Source organism: Danio rerio, chromosome 5, assembly GCF_049306965.1.
Source record: "Danio rerio strain Tuebingen ecotype United States chromosome 5, GRCz12tu, whole genome shotgun sequence".
Classification (NCBI taxonomy): Eukaryota; Metazoa; Chordata; class Actinopteri; order Cypriniformes; family Danionidae; genus Danio; species Danio rerio.
The window spans coordinates 32,637,214-32,657,739 of NC_133180.1; the positions used below are offsets into that span (position 1 = coordinate 32,637,214).

The 20,526-nt window shown below is 35.9% G+C and overlaps 1 protein-coding gene across 9 annotated transcripts in view; it reads left to right on the plus strand.

The window, feature by feature from the left end:
- The window catches only part of scai (suppressor of cancer cell invasion), a 53,600-nt gene that overhangs the window by 26,203 nt on the left and 6,871 nt on the right, over positions 1–20,526 (plus strand). For 4 of the 9 annotated variants that reach the window (XM_021476512.3, XM_021476515.3, XM_021476513.3 and 1 more), the window contains exons 3-13: positions 8,634–8,729; positions 8,936–9,022; positions 9,107–9,205; positions 9,303–9,399; positions 9,865–9,963; positions 11,585–11,737; positions 11,912–12,052; positions 12,201–12,302; positions 14,667–14,745; positions 17,487–17,586; positions 17,720–17,801. In XM_021476512.3, the coding sequence (XP_021332187.1) occupies positions 8,634–8,729; positions 8,936–9,022; positions 9,107–9,205; positions 9,303–9,399; positions 9,865–9,963; positions 11,585–11,737; positions 11,912–12,052; positions 12,201–12,302; positions 14,667–14,745; positions 17,487–17,586; positions 17,720–17,801 (1,135 nt within the window). Of the gene's footprint in view, positions 1–8,633; positions 8,730–8,935; positions 9,023–9,106; positions 9,206–9,302; positions 9,400–9,864; positions 9,964–11,584; positions 11,738–11,911; positions 12,053–12,200; positions 12,303–14,666; positions 14,746–17,486; positions 17,587–17,719; positions 18,514–18,735; positions 20,473–20,526 lie in introns of those variants that run through there. The other 5 variants (XM_679172.9, XM_073952283.1, XM_073952284.1 and 2 more) reach the window with 2 other exon arrangements.

Sequence of the window (20,526 nt, forward strand, 5' to 3'; positions counted from 1 at the left end):
GACTTTGGTTTTATTGAGAGGTAAAAAAAAAGTTTTTTTTTTTTTTTTTTAATCATCCAATTACTAAACAACAGAAGAGGAAATTCTGTGAACTCGCTGATGTGATGACAGCTCCAATCATTTTTATTGCAGCGCTTTTGCAGTAGGCTACTGCAGTGCAACAAAATAATGAAACTTAATATTAGATGTCGCCTAAACAAGTTGGAAAATATTTTTAAAAAATTAAAAAAGCTTTCTGTCTCTCTCTGCGTTTGTTTTGACTTTTGTCCACTCCGGCGCCTCTTAAAATTGTGCACACATCAATAGACCTATAGAAACACGAGCATATTGACAACACAAAATAGTGCAACCGTTTAACAATCATGTATTTTTATAGTCATTTATTAATTTGTCTAATTAATATTAACCTCAGCTAAAGAGACTGGTGAGCATAATGTTCTCAGTCTATTCTCCATAGTGGCCTTTATTATTTTTATTATATAAATATTAGTGGTATTTATTTTTAATGTATTTGGTTTTGTTTAACCTGGTGCTATAAAAGCAATGTTGCTGTGTTGTTAATCTAATGTAAACACACCATATTTGTAAAAAATCAAAGGCTGATGGCTTTTTATTTTCATGTTGTTGTTGTTTTTTTTATGTAACTATTAACAACAATTTTTTCTTCTGTGGGTTATGGATAAAATAGGGTAATTCTAATAGTTTAATAAAGTTTATTTGACTTTTGGAAATCAAACAAGTCCCTGTCATTGTACCCCGACCCCCACTTTGGGAACCACGACTCTAAATCACAGGTGTCAAACTCAGATCCAGGAGGGTCGCAGCTCTGCACAGTTTAGTTTCAACCCTAGTTAAACACACCACATCAAACTAGTTAAGTGCTTTAGGCTTGTTCGAAACCTGCAGGTAATGCCGCAGTCACACTTGAGTTTGTGCATGGAAAATTCTGTCGTACGTTGTTATGAAAAGAGGCAGGTTTAAACCGGATGATTAGAGATGTAAAAAAGCAAGTAATTGGTTTATATTTTGAATGTCTGTCATGTTTAGATCTTCTATTGGTCTCATGCAGTCACGCGATGTGATTTTCTAGTTCCAGAGTTCACAGCGAACTGCGAAACTTGTCGCACAAGCTTGTGTTTCCGGTCTGTTGCATTCACGTGCGTATGAATGGAAGTCTATGGAGAGAAAAGTCCAGTGTGTGACCACGGCTTAAGTGTGTTGGAGCAGGGTTGAAACTAAACTGTGCAGGGCTACGGCCCTCCAGAAACTGAGTTTGACACCCGTGCTATAAATGATCATATTTATGTATTATATTTTGAAAACACATTGTCATTATGCATAAAATTAAACTAAATATCTGATAGATTATACCTTTGTCACAGTATATTGCCACGTAACCCCTATTTTAAACAGGTATGCTGTTACTTTTGTAAACAAGCAAAGATATGATTTTTAGCAGATGGACCATAAACAAGGAGAGAAGAAAAACACCTGCATGCCTGCATTTGAAAGGATAAACAATCCTTATAGAGTTTGTGTATTTTTTGTCACAATTTTGGCTGTTTTGTCTCAATTTCTAGCAGTTTTTATTTTAAAGGGTGATTATGGTGAATCTTCTAATACTAGGAAAAAATAGGAAAAAACCTTTTCACTTTTCTGAGCTGATGTTAGCATTAGCATTGTAGCACCACTCCAGGTTTTACTTTGCATTTAGTTCTTATTTGCTCGTTACTCCTGCATGAAAGTCTTAATGCTTAGTACAACAATTATGGTACATGTATATGGATTTGTAAGTTTCATAACTTAATGATAGCATGTGTCAACTATAAATACAGGACTGCATACTTGTTATGAGGCCACGCCCCTGTGCCCTGTTTCTCCATGCTAATTAGGCTGTCTAACCGGTGACGGCCTACTTCTGTATTTGATGCTTAGCAACACCCTGAAGTATTCAGTAATGAAACAGCTATTATTAATTGGGCCCATTTCCTTACTTAATGCTTCCACTTCTTGATGGCTCTCACTATCTCTCACCTTTTTGGTATGTCTTTATTAAGCAAGCATGACTCAATAAAAAGGCACTTAAAGTGGCTTTGACATTTTCAAATTCAAATATTTGTATTCTTCTTTTTGTGGTCTAGAGCTGCAAGATTCTGGCTAAAATCATGATTTTTTTTTTTGCTTTAAAATAAATAAATGATTTTCTCACGATTCTGTAGATGTAAAAGAAAGGTTAATATTAGTGGGCTATTATTATTGTTATTTCTCAAACATATGGTAAAAAAACTATAATAATATTATATGTAGGTCTACTGTTGGGTAAAATGCTCAATTTTAAATTGGTGGACTTGAACAGACATTAAATTGGTCCTGGACATTAAAGCACAGTAAAGTGGTTACATCAGAATACAACTATTTATAATTCTGATGTTGAATTATGTTTCAGACATATGCCTGTAATCTGTCATTGACACTATTATTAGACATTTTTTTTCTACTGGTAAAATCAGACATTTGTCATTATCAGATTCCCTCTTGTCTTGCATTATATTTAACAATATGTAGGCTAGAGTAGTTATAGTGACGCTGTTGAACATTTATTTTCATGCACAACTCTCTGTGTTCACTATGAAATAAAAACATATTAAAAGCTTGTTGCAATCATAACTCTCTAATGCGATATGATTATTTAAATGATGTGCATGCTTTTGGTTTCATTTTCACTGCTAAGTGCAGTTCATACTTCCCGCGCAGCTCTCAAATGACCACTCTGTTCAATAAACTAAATGTTACTTACAACTTTACTACTTGTTGTTTACAGCCTATGCAGGTTCTGTTCACTAAAGTAGACTTCATTCACAGGCGTGCACCCGCTCTCTCTGTGGTAACAGCTCACGGTCTGCAGCTCAGGTCACATGTGATATCGCGGCCGCGAAAACCTCATTACATTAAGACAGAAATGGCATTTTTGGGTGAATTATACCTTATAAATACGGTATGTTACTCTTTCAACACCATTGGTGTCCATGTTGCTAAACAACGTATGTAAAACAATGTGAAGACTTGTGCGGCCTCCTTTTCTTCTCTCCTGAACTTAAAAATATGATTGGCAGAATCGTAGAAATGCTGGATTAAGATCGCCTAGGGGGTCGAAACGAGATTGTGATCTTTTTCCGATTAATTTTGCAGCTTTACTCTAGTCTAACGGGCAGTCTCTGGATTTACTGGACTGAGTGTGTGTTTGAGTAACATAGTAATATTTATTTTATTCTATACAACTTTGATCACGGTGGCACAGTGGGTAGAGAAGATCCCTGGTTCAAGCCCCGGCTGGGTCAGTTGTCATTTCTGTGTGGAGTTTGCATGTTTTCCCTGTGTTGGTGTGGGTTTCCTCCGGATGCTCCGTTTTCCTCCGCAAGTCCAAAGACATGCGCTATAGGTGAATTGAATTGAATTAAATTGGCCGTATGTGTAGGTATGAATGCAAAAGTCTATGGGTGTTTTCCAGTGCTGGGTTGCAGCAGGGAGAGCATCCACTGCTTAAAACATATGCTGGAAAAGTTGGCAATTTATTCCACTGTGGCTACCCCAGATTAATAAAGGGACTAAGCTGAAAAGAAAATGAATGTATGAACTCTAATCAAATTTGACATTTCTTATTAAAAATGTTGTCATTTAGAACTTTGTTTTGTCAGAAAATACCATTTGGTCAAAATAACAAATGTTTTCAGTTGTTTTGATTTTTAAAGGCATAGTTAATCAACCACCAAATTTTTCTTACATATTGGTATAACAGTGAAATATAATATTATGAAGATATAATCAGTATAGTTATATCAGTTCTAGAATATATTGCCAATGTTTTGATGAATCGCAGAATCATCAAAACATTGATCAATTTTAACCAATAAAAATACAGGTTGTGACTCACAATCCACAGCTTCGTCTATTGGAGAGTTTTAGCCGAATCCAGAACTGAACTGGGAGAGATTCTGGAAGTTCTCCTTTGTCAAATGCTAGCTATATCTTTTTTCTATATAATTCACTGGAACATAATTAAAATTAAATTGTAATAATTTTTCTCTTTCTGTCGTGTCCTTTGAAAGCCAAAATACAGAAACAGAAGAAGCTCTGTGTAAATACAAGCGTTTTGGACCGCATTTAGCTTTCTCTGCTTTAACATTACAGTGCCTCTGGCCACTCTAACTCTGTTGTAAGCGAAAAGTAGCTACTGTATAACCGGTGCGTAAATGCTGCTTTGTTTACTGTTTATATGTGTGCAGCACTACAGTAGTTCTGGTTTCCCTTTGTGGAATGATAATGCTGCAATCTTCAGGCATGGAAAGATGAATCCTCTCACGCAGACCAAGCATTCTCGTTTCAGTCTGCTGTTGTCCTTTTGGTGTGTTCACAAGCAGCTTTTTGGTCCAGACAGTATCAGACATCACCACTACTTTTTTTTTGATGTCGACTTGTTGTGTCCCGGGCTTTACTCAACCATACCACATCTGACCCCATCTGCACACACAGCGTCCATCTCCCTCCTTTCCTGCCGTCCCTAATTTACAGGTCTGTCCCTGGCTGAGCTCTGACAGTGAATCTGTCTTGTGGGTATTAATGCTGTCAGAGAGGATGGGAAATTAATGGTGCATGTAGTGAAATTAAAGCCCTGCCTAATGACTGCACCTATCTCCTTCCTGACCTTGTCTCTCTCAGCCCACAAGGGCAACAAGGTGAACCGTAAATCTCGCAGATCTACCTTTTATAACCTCACAGCGCTTAGAAATTCATGTTATGAATGAAAGGTCTAGAAATCAAATGCGCACAAGCTCCGCCGTGTTGAACCAAATCAACATGAATGAAAGGAGGTGTGTTTGTGCGCAAGCGTTTAATTGACGTTTGTAGCATTGTGAATTAACTTGAGGGCATTCTTGGACACTATCTTTTGTCTCCTCACCTCTCCCTGAATGACCCGATACAGGTTTATCATGTGGGAGCATGTGTAAATGAGGGATTTTTGCATTACCTGCTACATTCGCAACCTCCCTTCCTTCTCCAGCCCTTGCTTCTGTTGTCATAGCAACCCTCTGATGATAACAATAGGGCCTAGAGGTGTTTTGGGAGGGTTCGGGGGGAAAAAGGACGAAAGAAAGAGCGAGCAGAGGCGACGGAGCTAAAAGAGCTACTTCTCCAGCTGATTGCCATAGCTCATCAAATTCCTTCACATCATCAGTAGCACTATGACTCACCACAGCCCTGCCCAAACACTCGCACTTTCTGACTCTCTCTGATTGCTGTTTTTGCTCTCCCCCACCACCCATGTCCTCTTATCATCGCTGCAACAATGTTGATTATAAGTCCATGACAGCCATGACCACTTGTGTGTTTGAAAGGCTCTTCTGCTGTTGTTTTGGATTATGAGTGTCAAGGTAGAAATGGTTTATACGTGGGTTTTAATACAACTGTTTGTAAAACAAACCAGTCATTAAAGCAATGAGTCATAGGACCTCGATCACATTCAAAAAGCAGATTCTATTGTGTATTGTGTGGAGATACAAGGGAAACAGCATTATCTGATTCTCCATGCTTCATTTTTTGTTCTCTAAATAAACTGATACACTACTATCGTATGTAAAGTTCATGTTCATTTATTTATTCATTTTCTGTTTCGGCTTAGTCCCTTTATTAATCTGGGGTTGCCACAGCGGAATGAACCGCCAACTTATCCAGCGTATGTTTTATGCAGCGGATGTTCTTCCAGTTGCAATCCAACACTGGGAAGCACACATACACACTTGCATTTACTTACATACACTTTGGGCTTCAATTCACCTACACAACATGCCTTTGGCCTGTGGAGGAAACTGGAGCACCCGGGGAAACCCATGCGAACACAAGGAGAACATGTAAACTCCACACAGAAATGCCAGCTGGCCCAGCCAGGACTTGAACCAGCAACCTTCTTGCCGTGAGGCAATTGTGCTACCCATTGCGCCACCGTAACAACATAGTCCATGTTATATGGCATATTAGTAAGCAGGAAAGCAATCAAATGAAAAAAAAGTGTATGATCAACTATGATTTTGATCATAATCCGTATTGTTTTGGTGCAATTTCTTAGAATACTACCTACGAAAATTACATGTTGGGTCTGCAAAGTGATCTTTTGTGACTGTTTGAATGCATTCAGCCCTATGATTGTTTATGCTCTTAATGCAAGCCGATCAAATGCGTTTTCAACCTCAGAAAGTGGTTGGAAGTACACGTTTTGCCTCTGCGTTTAGTTTTGTTGTGATCAGATTGATGAAATTGCATCATAATTGCAGGGTTAAATAGCCCCTAAGAAGTAAATGTGATAGGATTGCACATTTTATTTAACATCAAATAAGGTTATTGTTATTTACAAGGGTCTTGATTTTAGTCACTCATTCAAATTGTCTTTGAGACGCTCCCACAAAGTGAATTTTTTTTTATCACTTCATCTATTATTAAAATCCTTGTTTTTGTCTATATGTGTGTGATCTTTCTGGTGACATTTTCTGGACTTCCCAAGTCATTTAGTCCAAATTTAAACCAAGTCCCTTCCTAAAATGAAATGTCAGCTTGCCTTCAAATCTGCCATCATCCAATCATCAACCAGTGGATAAATCTAGGCCTCTGAACTAGATTGCATTGTGACTTTTATATTCTGTATGAATACTCTGGATAGTACTGGAAATAGCGGTATATATTATCTATAAACAATTGGTAAATACATTTTAACACGTTGCTGTTTTAATGTTCACCAGTGCTTCACAAATTGTTCGTTATTTGTTGCATATAGTATCTCTTTTTTATTTTTATTTTTTTATTTTAAGAAACTGTATAATACAACTCAGAATACAGTAAAAGTGAACAGTTCCTTTACACAATATTCACATTAGAGACACAAGATATAGAGCAAAACCAAAAAGTACATTAAAAAGTTAAAAGAAATAATAATGCAATAAAAAAGGTAAAGATTCAAGTAGCATTAAATACACTGCAAAAAAGTTTGAGTTTTTCCTTAAATCAAACAAAATAATCTGCCAATGGGGTAAGCAAAATAATATTGTTTTGCGATATTTGATAAGATTATTTTGCTTACCCCATTGGCAGATTATTTTGCTTGATTTAAGGAAAAACTCACTTAATTTTGGCATATTATTTCTTAAAACAAGACAAAATGTTTTGCTTGTCTAGAAAATGCTTCTTGATTTAAGAATTTGTAGATATTTGGACTAGAAACAAGACAAAAAATCTAAGTAAGAACTTTTTTTGTAGTGTATCTCATAATGTTAACTCAAAAAGAAGCAGGTTTCTTATTATCAATTAATTTAAGTGATTTAATGAAATGTTCTATTTCACGTAGAAAGTCTATAAAAATAGAATTTTTTAAAGGAACCTCTGTTTGTGAAAGTCAAATTTCCCAGCAAGTATAAGAAAGTACACAGTGGCTTGTAACGACTTGTTTTGGTTTTCAAAATTACTAATAACATCCTTAAGATGCAAACTACCACTCATACTAACCTTGGAAAAGCAATATAAACGTAGATCATTCCAAAACAATTATGATACATTGCATGACAAAAACAAGTGACAAATGTCTTCACACTCATTCTTACAAAAGGTGCAAATATCACGTGGATGTTAACTATTATAGAACCCCATAAAAACTTTCCTCTATGAGTAATTGAGTTATGTGACTGGGAGAATTGATGTATGAACTTATTATTGCATTCATTACTAAGAATAGATTTTCCTCCTAGGCATAACTGTGACAATTGTTTGGAACCTGTTGTATATAGTATCACTTTAATATCCATACTGTGGTATTATGCTCTAGTAGGGTTGTCACAATACTGGAATTCAATATCAATCGGTACTGAAGTTTTAAAAACATCCATTTCCTGATGTTGAGCTTGCTTCCTGATGGCTTATTTGCCATTGCACTCAACAGAAATGACTGTGATTGGCCGTGAAGTTCATCAGTTCACCTAACTCACCACTGTTTACTAAGTGTAACTACAAATATAGGGACACTTAAGAATTTCAAAGTCACGTCAATCAGCTGCTTTGTCTAAAAGCTCACATATGAGCGATCCACTGATGAATCACAGCTTTAAAATGCTCTAGTGTCCCTGTATCTGTGGTTACACTCAGTAAACTGCGGTGAGTTCTGTGAACTGATGACCTTTATGACCAATCATAGTCATTTCTGTTGAGCATGTGAATACAGTGGCGAATCAGCAGTATAAGAACGTGCTTAACAGTGTCTCAAATTAGCGGGAAATGGCCATTTTTAAAATTCCAGTATTGGTTGGTACTGAATTCCAGTATGGTCTTTCCAAATACAAAATGATGATATCAAGCAATCAAGCAATCCTTACTATATACTTTCTCCATACTTATTCTTACTTCTAATTCCAGTGGCATATCTTCCTGTCCAAATGTTGACTGTGTAAACACAAGAACTTGATCATTTAATTGAGCATTTAATGTCAAAAATTCCTAAAAGCATTACATTGAGGCTTGAGTAACAGCAATTGAGGAGAACGTATCATTATACTGAATTTGGCTTCGTTTCTCTTGTTTGTTCTTTCACACTCCTGCAGGGATCTGCCTCAATATGGACACAAGCAGTGGCAGTCCTATTTTGGCCGAACGTTTGACGTCTACACCAAGCTGTGGAAGTTTCAGCAGCAGCACAGGTCAGCCCTCTAGATAGAGCTATTTTTGAGACAGAAAGGTTTGTTTTTTTTATCAGAAGCTCAGAAATAAAAGTTGGTTCCTTGGCTTGTAGATCTAAAGATTTAACGTGCATGGTCAGACTTCCCTCTGATTGTTCTTCTGCACCAATGATGTCAACATTAATAACAGATGATTTCTTATTTGGCTTTGCATTACTGGAGAATAGACAAGTCCTGGACAACCGGTATGGTCTCAAGAGGTGGCAGATAGGTGAAGTGGCCTCAAAAATTGGCCAGTTGTACTACCATTACTAGTAAGGAGCCTTTTTAACACAGCTATTTATTCTGCATGTTTCTCTTTTTGATGTTGTTAGCTTTATCATATTCTTCTTTTTCAGCCTCCGCACTTCAGAAACAAGCTACCTAAATGAAGCCTTCTCTTTCTATTCGGCAATTCGCCAACGGTCATATTACCACCAGGTCAACAAAGAAGACAGGTGAAAAGAAGCTAAAATAAATCATAACGAACAAAGTAACAAACTTATATTTCTATCTTATATTGTTGATTAATCTTGTCCCATCTTCTTTGCACAGGCCAGAGCTGGTTGTAAAAAAGCTGAGGTATTACGCTCGGTTTATCGTTGTTTGTCTGTTGCTCAACAAGATGGACCTGGTTAAGGTGTTGGTTAAGGTAAGTAAAGGACAGCAGATCAAATAGACCAGTTATTTCGTCTATGGCTTACTATAGATTTTGATTTGAACTGAGGTTCTTGCCAAAAAAATATAATTCAGCACAGACAGTGTGTTGGCCACTTATGCTGCTGGAATAAAGACAAAATTCATGCCTCATCAATTTTGGCACTGTCAAATTGCATACTGTTTATCCATTAGTCATATACATTTTGTAAAAATTATAGCATTTAAAAAATCTATCTATTATTTATTTTATTTAAAATTAAATTTCCTCCTTTTTTATTTAAGCATCTTTCTGTTGTGTTTTATGTCTGAGTTATGTTGAGTTATGTTATGTTATGTTTTATGTTTTATGTTTTACAAAGGAGTAATCCCCATACTCACCGTATGCTGTTTACTGTTTGAAAAAGCACGGTTTGCTGTTTATTGTTGTGTCTGAGAGCACCTGCGGTGAATTCTGCAGGAACTTTCGGAGGAGATTGAGGACTACACCCAGCGCTTCAACACTGAGGACCAGTTAGAGTGGAATCTGGTGCTGCAGGAAGTAGCAGCTTTTGTGGAGGTGGGCTTTTGGAATCTTTTAAAGCATGCATAAAAGCAGCATCAGTACAAATGCACACAAGTCACCAGGATATGACAGAATTGCCATGTGAAATAGGATGTAATGTAATATCTTTTTTTCTACCTATTGCTAATGTTTAGAGGAAAATAAACTAATTTTGTATAATATTATTTTTTGACCCACTACTTAAACTTCTGTAAATGTGAGAAACCTTTAGTTCAATGGCAGCTATAAGAGAAATAACAAGAGCAATAACAGTTTGGATACATGGCTGTATGATATTTGAACAGCATGGTGGTTAGCACTGTTGCCTCAAAGCAAGAGGGTCACTGGTTCTAGTCCTGGCTGGACCAGGTGGTGTTTCTGTGTGGAGCAAGTTCTCAACATGTCTGTTTGGGTTTTTTTCTGAGTGATCCCATTTTCCCCACAGTCCAAAGACATGCGATGTAGGTGGATTGGACAAACTAAGTCGGCCATAGTGTATACTGGGTGTTTCATAGGACTACCCCCAGTCCTGGGCAACACCCACTATACACTTTATTTTGCTCTTAGTGTTGGGATTACATCTAAAAGTAATGGTTGGTTCATTCTGCTGTTTACCAATGCATTTTAAACCCTTATTCATAATGACTGAATTTTCATTTTTGGTTGAGCTAACCCTTTAACTTAAAGAAAAATTCACCCCAAAATTAATATTCTGTCATCAATTACTCACTGTTCTATTTGAGATTCTTCTTCTGTTGAACACAAAAGAAGGTATTTCAAAGAAAGCTGGAAAACTTAAATCATTGACTTTCATAGAATTAGTTTTTACGTATTAAGTCCATGGTTTTCCACTTTCTTCAAAATACCCTCTTTTGTGTTCAACAGAAGAAAGAAACTCATAAAGGTTTGGAACAACTTGAGGGAGAGTAAATAGTAAGTAAATCTTTATTTTTGTGTAAACAATCCCTTAACAATACTAACAAAACATGTCAACAAGTCAAACATGCTCTTGTAAGACCACTATTCCTATTCTTACTCTGTAAAAATGATATGACAAGAAGTCATGACAACAAATGTTTTACTTTATTAATGCTTTATTACTTTATGTTAATAATCTTATTTTGATATTAATATTTTAATACGTTTACCTTCGTATTTTTAGTCAGTTTGACTAATGAAAGTTAAGATTGCAACATAATTTGATTTGATTCAACTAAACATGAGTAGGGAGTAAGATTTTTTTCCAGTGTAAATGATGTCTTGACTGTTACTTAAAGGCCGGGTTTAGTGCCTCCTGTTAGACTGTATATAACAAACACTTTTGTTTGCCAAATATGTTTAAACCTTTACAAAAATGTACACATTTTACTGGACTGTCCTTTAATGATTCCAGAAGACTTTTGTTAAAGAAATTCTCTTAAAGACAATTTTAACAAAGTGACACCAGGAAAAATACTTGTCATGTATTAACATTAAAATCTTGTTTAATTTATGTATTCATTTGTTTGTTGTTATTAATTGTATATTTAATATTGAAATGTTCTTGCCATGAAAATAGCCTTGGTTGCTGACATTGCAATAAATAAAAAATACATTACATTACATATCCACAAATGTACTGTTTATTTCTACACAGGCCGATCCTCTGATGATCCTGAATGATGACAATGCTGTGGTGGTCCTTTCCAATCGGCTGCAGGAGGGAGGTGTGCCCCCTCTGGAGCAGGGCATGGTGGTTGGCCAGCTCACCTTGGCAGATGCTCTCATCGTTGGCAACTGTAATAACCAGGTGGGAGTACAGTACAGCAAAACACCTAACTAGTTACATAATATGTCATATTCAAGCAGTTCTGTCTTATGTAAATGATTAGACACTTCAAATTTGTGGTGTAGGTTTATCTAACGTGTTTTATCTCAGTCATTTTTTTGTTGTTGCAATGATTGGGTTTCTTTTGGTTTGCAGGTGAAGTTCAGCGAGCTGACCATCGATATGTTTCGAATGCTTCAAGCGCTTGAGAGGGAACCGGTGAACCTGGCTACGCAAAGCTCCAAACCAGGGACACTTGTAAGAGAAGACTCTTACACTCTCCCTGTCACTCTCTATGTTGAGTGTTTCTGAGTATTTTCACCCTTCCTCCCTCGCTATTTCAGTACTTCACCTTTCTCGGTGTCTCTCTCACTGTTGTTTCTCGCTCCGCCTGCTCTCTGTGTCTCTCGATTCCTCTCTCACTCATTTATCTCTCTCATTATAGGAGCCCAATGAAAAGCCGGCCAAGAGAGAGAACCCTCATAAATATCTCCTCTACAAACCAACCTTCAGCCAGCTCTACACTTTCCTGTCTGCCTCCTTCAAGGTTTGGCTGATGTCTTGGCTCTTTTTAGCACCTGTCAGTTCATTGTTAATAATCCATGCTGTCGTTTACGTCCAGTTGATACTAAAAGTTGTGCCATGTAGTACGCTAGCATATTGATAAAGGACCAGATGTAAGGGTTTTAAATAATAATTAAGTTTATAATAAAGATAAAAAATATGTAATTTCATTTCAAAAATTCAAAATAGATTTTTCTTTAAAGTAAATACTTTTTTTTTCACCAAAAAAATGTGGAACTGCTTTCTGGATCACAATATTGAATGATTTCTGAATTCACCACACAAATTAATACCTTTAATAAATATGTTTGTATGGTTTAATGTATAGAAAATTGTAAACAGCTATTATAAATTTTAATTATACTTCACAATATAACACAGCTCTAATAAGAAATGGTAAAAGTAAATATGGTAAACACTTAAACTTAAGACCCATAGATCAGGGGTGTCCAAACTCGGTTCTGGTGGGCCGTTATCCTGCAAAGTTCCAGCCCCAATCAGACGCACATGGGCTAGCTAATAAAGCTCTTACTATGCTTTCTAGAAACATTCTTGCAGGTGTGTTGAGGCAAGTTGGAGTTCATATCTGCTGGACACCGGCCCTCCAGGGCCGAGTTTGGACACCTCTGCCATAGACAGACTGATGTCTGTTGCTATTTGGACCGAACAAACTGTTTGTGTAGTGTGTCCACTGTCAAATTGGACTGATATAAACCCAGCAAGTCTCTTTTTTTATTTCCTGATATTAAAATAGGAACCAAATCCCAGTGATTTTGAGGCCCACAGAAATGTGACGTAGGAGTGTAGTTTTCCCTACCCCTTAAGTTGATTGACAGGCGCCATGTTTGTATATTAACATGTATACACATGTCCACAGAATTTGTTACAACTTTCTGTGACTTTTATGTTTTAGAAGATTATAACGTTTTAAAACAGCATGTTTGTCAGACAGTAAATTTGCCATGTAATTTTTAACCAATATAACCACCATGTGTGTGTGTACTGCAAGGCATTTATGTAAGACTCATCATTTCAGAAAGGCTTGAATAAACTCCACCACAAGTACATCAATTAAACTTGGTATTTTTTACTATTGAGCTGTATTTCAGCTTCATCAAAGTGCTGTTTATCTGACGTAAAGCATGATGAGAAGCAGACACACAAGTGGGAATAGGGTGCAGGGAGAAGTAGCTTATTTGCATTTACAACCACAAGCTACAAAAACATCTACAATGTATTCATGCACCAAAATGGGTAGATTCTAGAGGCTATAATAAATTATATGACGGTATTTTGAGCTGAAACTTTGCATACACCAAAGGCTTATCTTACATCCTGTTAAAGGGGTTAAATAGGTCCCCTTTAAACGTATGGTTAACCCATCTGCAAAGCACACACATAAAAATAAGATTTTTAGGACTGTAAATAGCTTGATCATCTTCTTACTCTTTAAAAATACCAAAATACTTCATCTTTGCATCTATGCATCTTTGATAATAAACTTGATATGCAGTATGCAGTATTGTTTCCCTCGTAGATATATTAGCTTGAAATCAAATGTTGTGATTCAGCTCATAGCTATAAATTATTATAAATCCCTGTGTAAAAAAATGTCTAAAATTATAGCTACTAAAAAATGGATTTTTCACAAATTCCGAAGACCTCTTTCAGTACAAAATACATCAACACAGCCCCAATAGCTCATTATAATTTCAAAAATATGAGACAAACATCAAAAAGATGTTTTAAAGCTGTGTTTCTTGTATTATCAGTGCATTATGGTGATGTTTGAGTTGTGTTGTCTTGAGTGTTGCCTCATGTGTGATTGTGAGTGTGGCTGCATGGAGTGCTACAGGGGTGTTACTGTGTTACTATCGGCTCTGCCTGTTGCTCCGCTGAAGCGTAGCACCTCAGGAGTGTGAGGAAAACCCACACGCACACATGACTCAGATCTTACATGCTTGTGCAGTGTTCATTTTTAACACTCAGACGCCACTATTTTTAGGCTCTTTTCTTTTTCTTGCATCATGTTTTGTTTAGATGAATAATTGTCATAGGATCTTGCATGTGCTTCGGGAAACATTTCCTATCATTAGCTATGGTGTGTGTGTCTGCATGCAAAGATGAGTTCTTAAATGCTGCATTTTGAAATATATTTTGTCTTAAGGGCTGCACTGAGATGCTCTGGCAGTGTAGCACTGAACTTAATAACTATGCTTGCTGTGACCCTGCTTTCCTGTTAGTAGTATTGTAAATGTTCTCATTTAATTAGCTGATTAAATGGATTTACTTTTTCATTCTAGTCATTAAAGGTTTTCTATTCTCTCACCGATTCTTTCATTGCTAGGAGCTGCCGGCCAATAGTGTCCTGCTGGTGTATCTCTCTGCCACTGGAGTTTTCCCCACTGGACGCTCTGAGAGTGAAGGTACACCATTGTGTTTTTAGCACATTGCTTTTCAGTCCAGACGATCTGGAATATTGTTTTCGTAATGTTTACAGAAGTGTCTTGTAAATGTAAGCGCTCTTGGAATGCTGTTCAGTCAATCAAATTAGTCATTTGTCATGTCTGCATGTCAGCTTTATATAGTCACCAAGTTGAGTGCCCACCAGACACACTAGAGGACGCTCTACACATCACATCTGCCACTGAACCAGACTACACATCCCATAAACCTCAGCACCTCACACCTGCTGTTCATGAGCTTTGATTACACACAGCTGCAGATGGTCCTCACTGATTATAGACACTAATTAAAGTTCCAATGAACTGGAAGATGCGACCGTTAACTTTTTTTCGTATTGTGACGTAATTTCTAGAGAAACGGAATATTAAATGATAAAACAGTGGGTGTGGCTTTTTTTTCTACTGTGAGTTGAATGGATGTAGTAAAGTAGTGGTGGGCAAAGTGAGGCTTCATGAAACACTAAAACCGTCGAAGCAAATGTGTCAAAGCTTCGAAACGTTTCAAAACCCCACTCTTCAGTGACACCTATTGGTCATTTTTTTATGTATTGCACTGAAACCGCTTTAGCAAAGAAAAGTTGAGCAAATGAAGGGATTAAACCCTACTTTGTAGAGTTAAACTCAAGTGGTTTAGTGGAGCTGTAAGGCTTCCCGACTACCATGCAGGGATAGTGGATTCGAATCCAGGCTGATATAGCTATTTTGAAATGCTTAATATCAGTTTGAAATGCTTTGTTCTTGTATTCTTTTGTTTCAACATTGGTCTGATATCCGAATAAACACTTTGTGAATAAATATGTCTTGTTTTGGTCATAAAACAGGGTTGTTGCCAGATCAGACATGGTTGTGGCTGGAAGTTAACAAGAACGTCAGTTTTACGTCAGCCATTCATATAGTAAAGTAGGCATCTCAGGCATCGCCATTTCTGTTTGTTGTAAAAACTGACAGTTGGAGGGGCGTGGTTAAGTATGTTAGCCACGCCCAATTGCTAACAAACAGGAAAAAAACAGGACATGCATTTTCAGATTTCCATTAAAGATTAGAAGCGCAAACTTTTTTTCTCTTAATGACATGCACAGATGACTTGTTCGCCACAAAACTAGCAAAGTGAGCGAACATAATCATATGGTTATTTTTGATTTCTTGGGGACTTCTTTAAGCACACATGTTCTTTACTCAGTATTGATTCATGTTCTAGTGTGATTAGAGGAATTAGAGGACTCAATAGCTGGGTTTACATCCCCCTGTGTTAATGCGCATTTTAAAGTATCGCATGAGAAAAATAATGAAAACAGTCATTTCAAATTTAAATATGCTTTTGCACTTACATGAGGTGTTTTGGCAAAGAAGGGTAATGCGAGTAATGGAAGAGGGAAACGCAAGTGCCGAAAAAGCTCTGATGTAGCGAACAGTACACCCATGTGATTAATAATCATCTCCAATATGCTCGCCTTATTTACTATTGGTTGCCAGGTGACCAATACTAACAACTCTAAAGCTCTAAAAACTTGATGGAAACCCACCTAATTTGAAACCTGGCTAATTATTTATGATGTTTCATATTTAAAACAGAAGACAGCACAGACTGATATGATGTAAATACATTAACAGAAATTTTTGCTTATAGTAATGTCTAATTTTCAATCCAATCGAATATTAAGTATTGGCCAAAAAGAAAATTCTGTATCTGCCCTTATACATTATTTTTTGTTGTGTTGTTTTTGTTAGTTATATGTTAAATATACCATCAAAAATGAGAAAAAAATTATATTGATGAGAGGAAAACACTAAACTATGTTAACATTTATATTTTTGCAGTTAACAAATTTAATTGACAAAAAGGACAAACAACAGTTTATGATTTATTTAATTTTTTGTTAAAACGCATAGAAAACCATGTACACCATGACTACCTATAATATAATATAATATAATATAATATAATATAATATAATATAATATAATATAATATAATATAATATAATATAATATAATATAATATAGGCAGTGGCGCAGTAGGTAGTGCTGTTGCCTCACAGCAAGAAGGTCGCTGGGTCGCTGGTTCAAGCCCCGGCTGGGTCAGTTGTCATTTCTGTGTGGAGTTTGCATGTTCTCCCTGCCTTCGTGTGGGTTTCCTCCGGGTGCTCCGGTTTCCCCCACAGTCCAAAGACATGCGGTACAGGTGAATTGGGTAGGCTAAATTGTCCGTAGTGTGTGAATGTGTGTGTGGATGTTTCCCAGAGATGGGTTGCAGCTGGAAGGGCATCCGCTGTGTAAAAACTTGCTGGATAAGTTAGCGGTTCATTTCGCTTAGGCGACCCCGGATTAATAAAGGGACTAAGCCGACATGAAAATGAATGAATAATGTAATATAATATAATATTTAAATTTCTTAGCTTTTCACTTGTATTTGATTATAGATTGACATTTTCCGGCATATTATTATTATTATTATTGTTGTTATTATTATTATTATTGTTATTGTTATTATTATTATTATTATTATTATTATTAATAATAATAATAATAATAATAATAATAATAATAATAAATATGAGCATGTTTCTTCGCTTATCACAAATCAAACACTTATTCACAGAAAATCTACATTTATCTACATCTTCACAGAAGGCATTCATTATTTTATTTAGGAGATCACTCTTATTAAATATTAACATTCAAATGTTTCTCTTAATCTACAGGACCTTATGACTTTGGAGGTGTCCTGACCAATACTAACCGAGATGTGGTGAATGGTGAGACGGTGCAGAAAAGAAACCAGGCACAAAAAGAGATGCACTGGTGAGCCTTCATTGACACCTATTCTATGCCAACCAAGCCTATTGTACATAGAAACTACAATGTGCTTACTATGCATACGAGACACTGAGCTGTTATTTTAACCCGCATACATGCGCAAATGTGTGTTTTTCAGCCTCCACCCAGGAGACCTTTTCCCCTTCACTAGGAAACCTCTGTTTATCATTGTCGACTCCTCCAACAGCACAGCTTATAAGGTGAGACTTCAGCTCTCCATCGCCTTTCTTTTCTGTCACACGCTCACATTTCGTCCATCATTGCAGCATCTGTGACATCATGAGGCCATTCATTATTCAAGAGCTGCCATGTGGTTGCTCTATAAATAAGGCGATCTGAGATCTTCACGAGAAGAAGAGTAAGAAATCAACAGTAGGACACTTTTAATGCAGAAATTTAATACAGCACTCTTGTAGGTTTTTGTTTAACACAGAGACTGATTTGATCACCCTTTGTTTCCAGTTTTTCTTCCTCAAATGATTTTCCATAGACGGCTGCTTTAGATTAGTAATGCAGCGCCCCCTTGTGTACATTTATAACACATTCACTTTAGGTAGAGCGAATTTACTCTTAAAGTTTTTATCTAGTTCCAAATTTGTAAGATTAATGTTAGAATTCTTAAAAGGCTCAGTATGAGTATCTAAAAAACACACAGCTTATAAAAGTGGAAATTTCTCCTAATAAAATTACTAAAATTCAATCATTCATTTTCTTTTCAGCTTAGTCCCTTTATTAATCATGGGGTCGCCACGGTGGAATGAACTGCCAACTCATCCAACATATTTTTTATTCAGCGGATGCCCTTCCAGCTGCAACCCATCACTGGGAAACATCCATATGCACTCTTTAACACACATACACTATACGGACAATTTAACTTACCCAATTCACCTGTACCACATTTTTGGATTTGTGGGGGAAACCGGAGCACCCGGAAGAAACTCACACGAACATGGGGAGAACATGCAAATTCCATACAGAAACGCCAACTGACCCAGCCGAGGCTTGAAGCAGCGACCCTCTTGCTGTGTGGCTACCCACTGCACCACCATGCCGCCTAAAATTATTAAAAAGTAAACTAAAATAAATAAATAAGCTGGTTATAAACAGGGATGGCAGTATATATAATACAAGTAATTCAAATACATATTTTAAATACAAAATAGTATTTTGTAATTTGTATTTGATTAGGTTTAAGAAAATGGGTTCATATTTTGTATCAAAATACTTTAGTGTCTTGTATTTTTGTATTTTTAAAATACTGTGAAATACTTTGACAGCATAAAATGCTCCCTCGGGTTGATGCTTTCTCAGTTATTTGCCTTAGCCTGAGGTCATAAAACAAAATTTATTACGAAATGTGGTCAACGCTTGTAGTATGGATGGAAATGATGCATCTTTGCTTAAGAAATGAGATGGAATAAAATATCAGTCCTTAAGAACAGGATGTGGAGCCTTGAGCAAATAATCATTCTCAGTCTCAGTGCTGCAGGTGGGAATTCAGACGAACTCTGCGAATATTAAAACACTTAAATATGGTGTACTGGTGTTCAATAAGGGGGAGAGACTTTTCCAGTTAAATGACCAAAACTAAAAAAAATCTTGGGAGATGCGTAAACTGCACATGTAATAGTAGTTTTGAATGAATTGCTGATATAGATGCCAAGAAAATAAGACAAACAACATAAAAACAAGTCCTACAGTGGCTGACTTAAACTTGCTCAGAAAAAAAGCTGTTGTTATCAAACATTGTTTACTTCACTAAGTCAATTTAATGGTGAACGGATTGATTGAATATGCCTACTGATAGAAGGTTTGCAAAGAAATGTTATACTCCCATGTAAAAGTATTTTGTAATATTTTTAAAATGCAAAATACAGTTTTTTTATACTTGTTGTGGCCTCTGTATTTTGTAGTTTATTTTGATACATGTAAAATTGAGGTATTTGGTATTTTAATTTGAAATACATTTTAGTGTATTTTTGCCCATCACTGGCTACAAAAATAAACAATATTTCAAGTGTCATATACACATCATTCGTATGTGATATTTATTGTCCAGTGAGCTTATAATACTCGCTGTTGAAGGCAAAACTATAATTGTTCCTGTGAAAAATACATTTTTTTTCAATACATTTAAAAAAATCATAAACAAATAGTTTTGAAAACTAATTTCTTTTATCTAGTTATTTTGTCTTTGCCATGATGGCAGTACATAATATTTTACTAGTTATTTTGTAAAATACTAGTATTAAACTTAACTAGGTTAATTATTTTAACTAGGCAAGTCATTGGACATTCTGTAGCCAATTAAAATAATTTTATTAGGGAGCTTATAATATTGATCTTAAAATCATTTATATAAATGTAAAAACGTATTTTATTTCAGCCAGACTAAAATAAATATGACTTTCTTTTGAAGAAAAAAAAATATAATAACAAATACTTTAAAATGTTCCTTGCTCTGTTAATAATTCACTTGCAAAATTATTAAATATCACAGGGAACCTAATAATGAGACCTAATAAAACAATAACTTACAATAATTATTACCCTAACCTGCCTAGTTAACCTAATTAACCTAGTTAAGCCTTTTAATATCACTTTAAGGTGTATAGAAGTGTCTTGAACAATATCTAGTCAAATATTATTTACTGTCATTACCATCATCATGGCAAAGATAACATAAATCAGTTATTATGAGTTATTAAAACTATTATGTTTAGAAATGTGTTGAAAATATCTTCTCTTTGTTAAACAGAAATTGAGGAAAGAAATAAACAGGGGAGCTAATAATTCAGGGGGTTTAATAATTCTGACTTCAACTGTATGCTGGATAAGTTGCCGGTTCATTCCGCTGTTGCGACCCCTGATGAATAAAGGGACTAAGCTGAAGAAAAATGAATGATTATATATATTAAAATC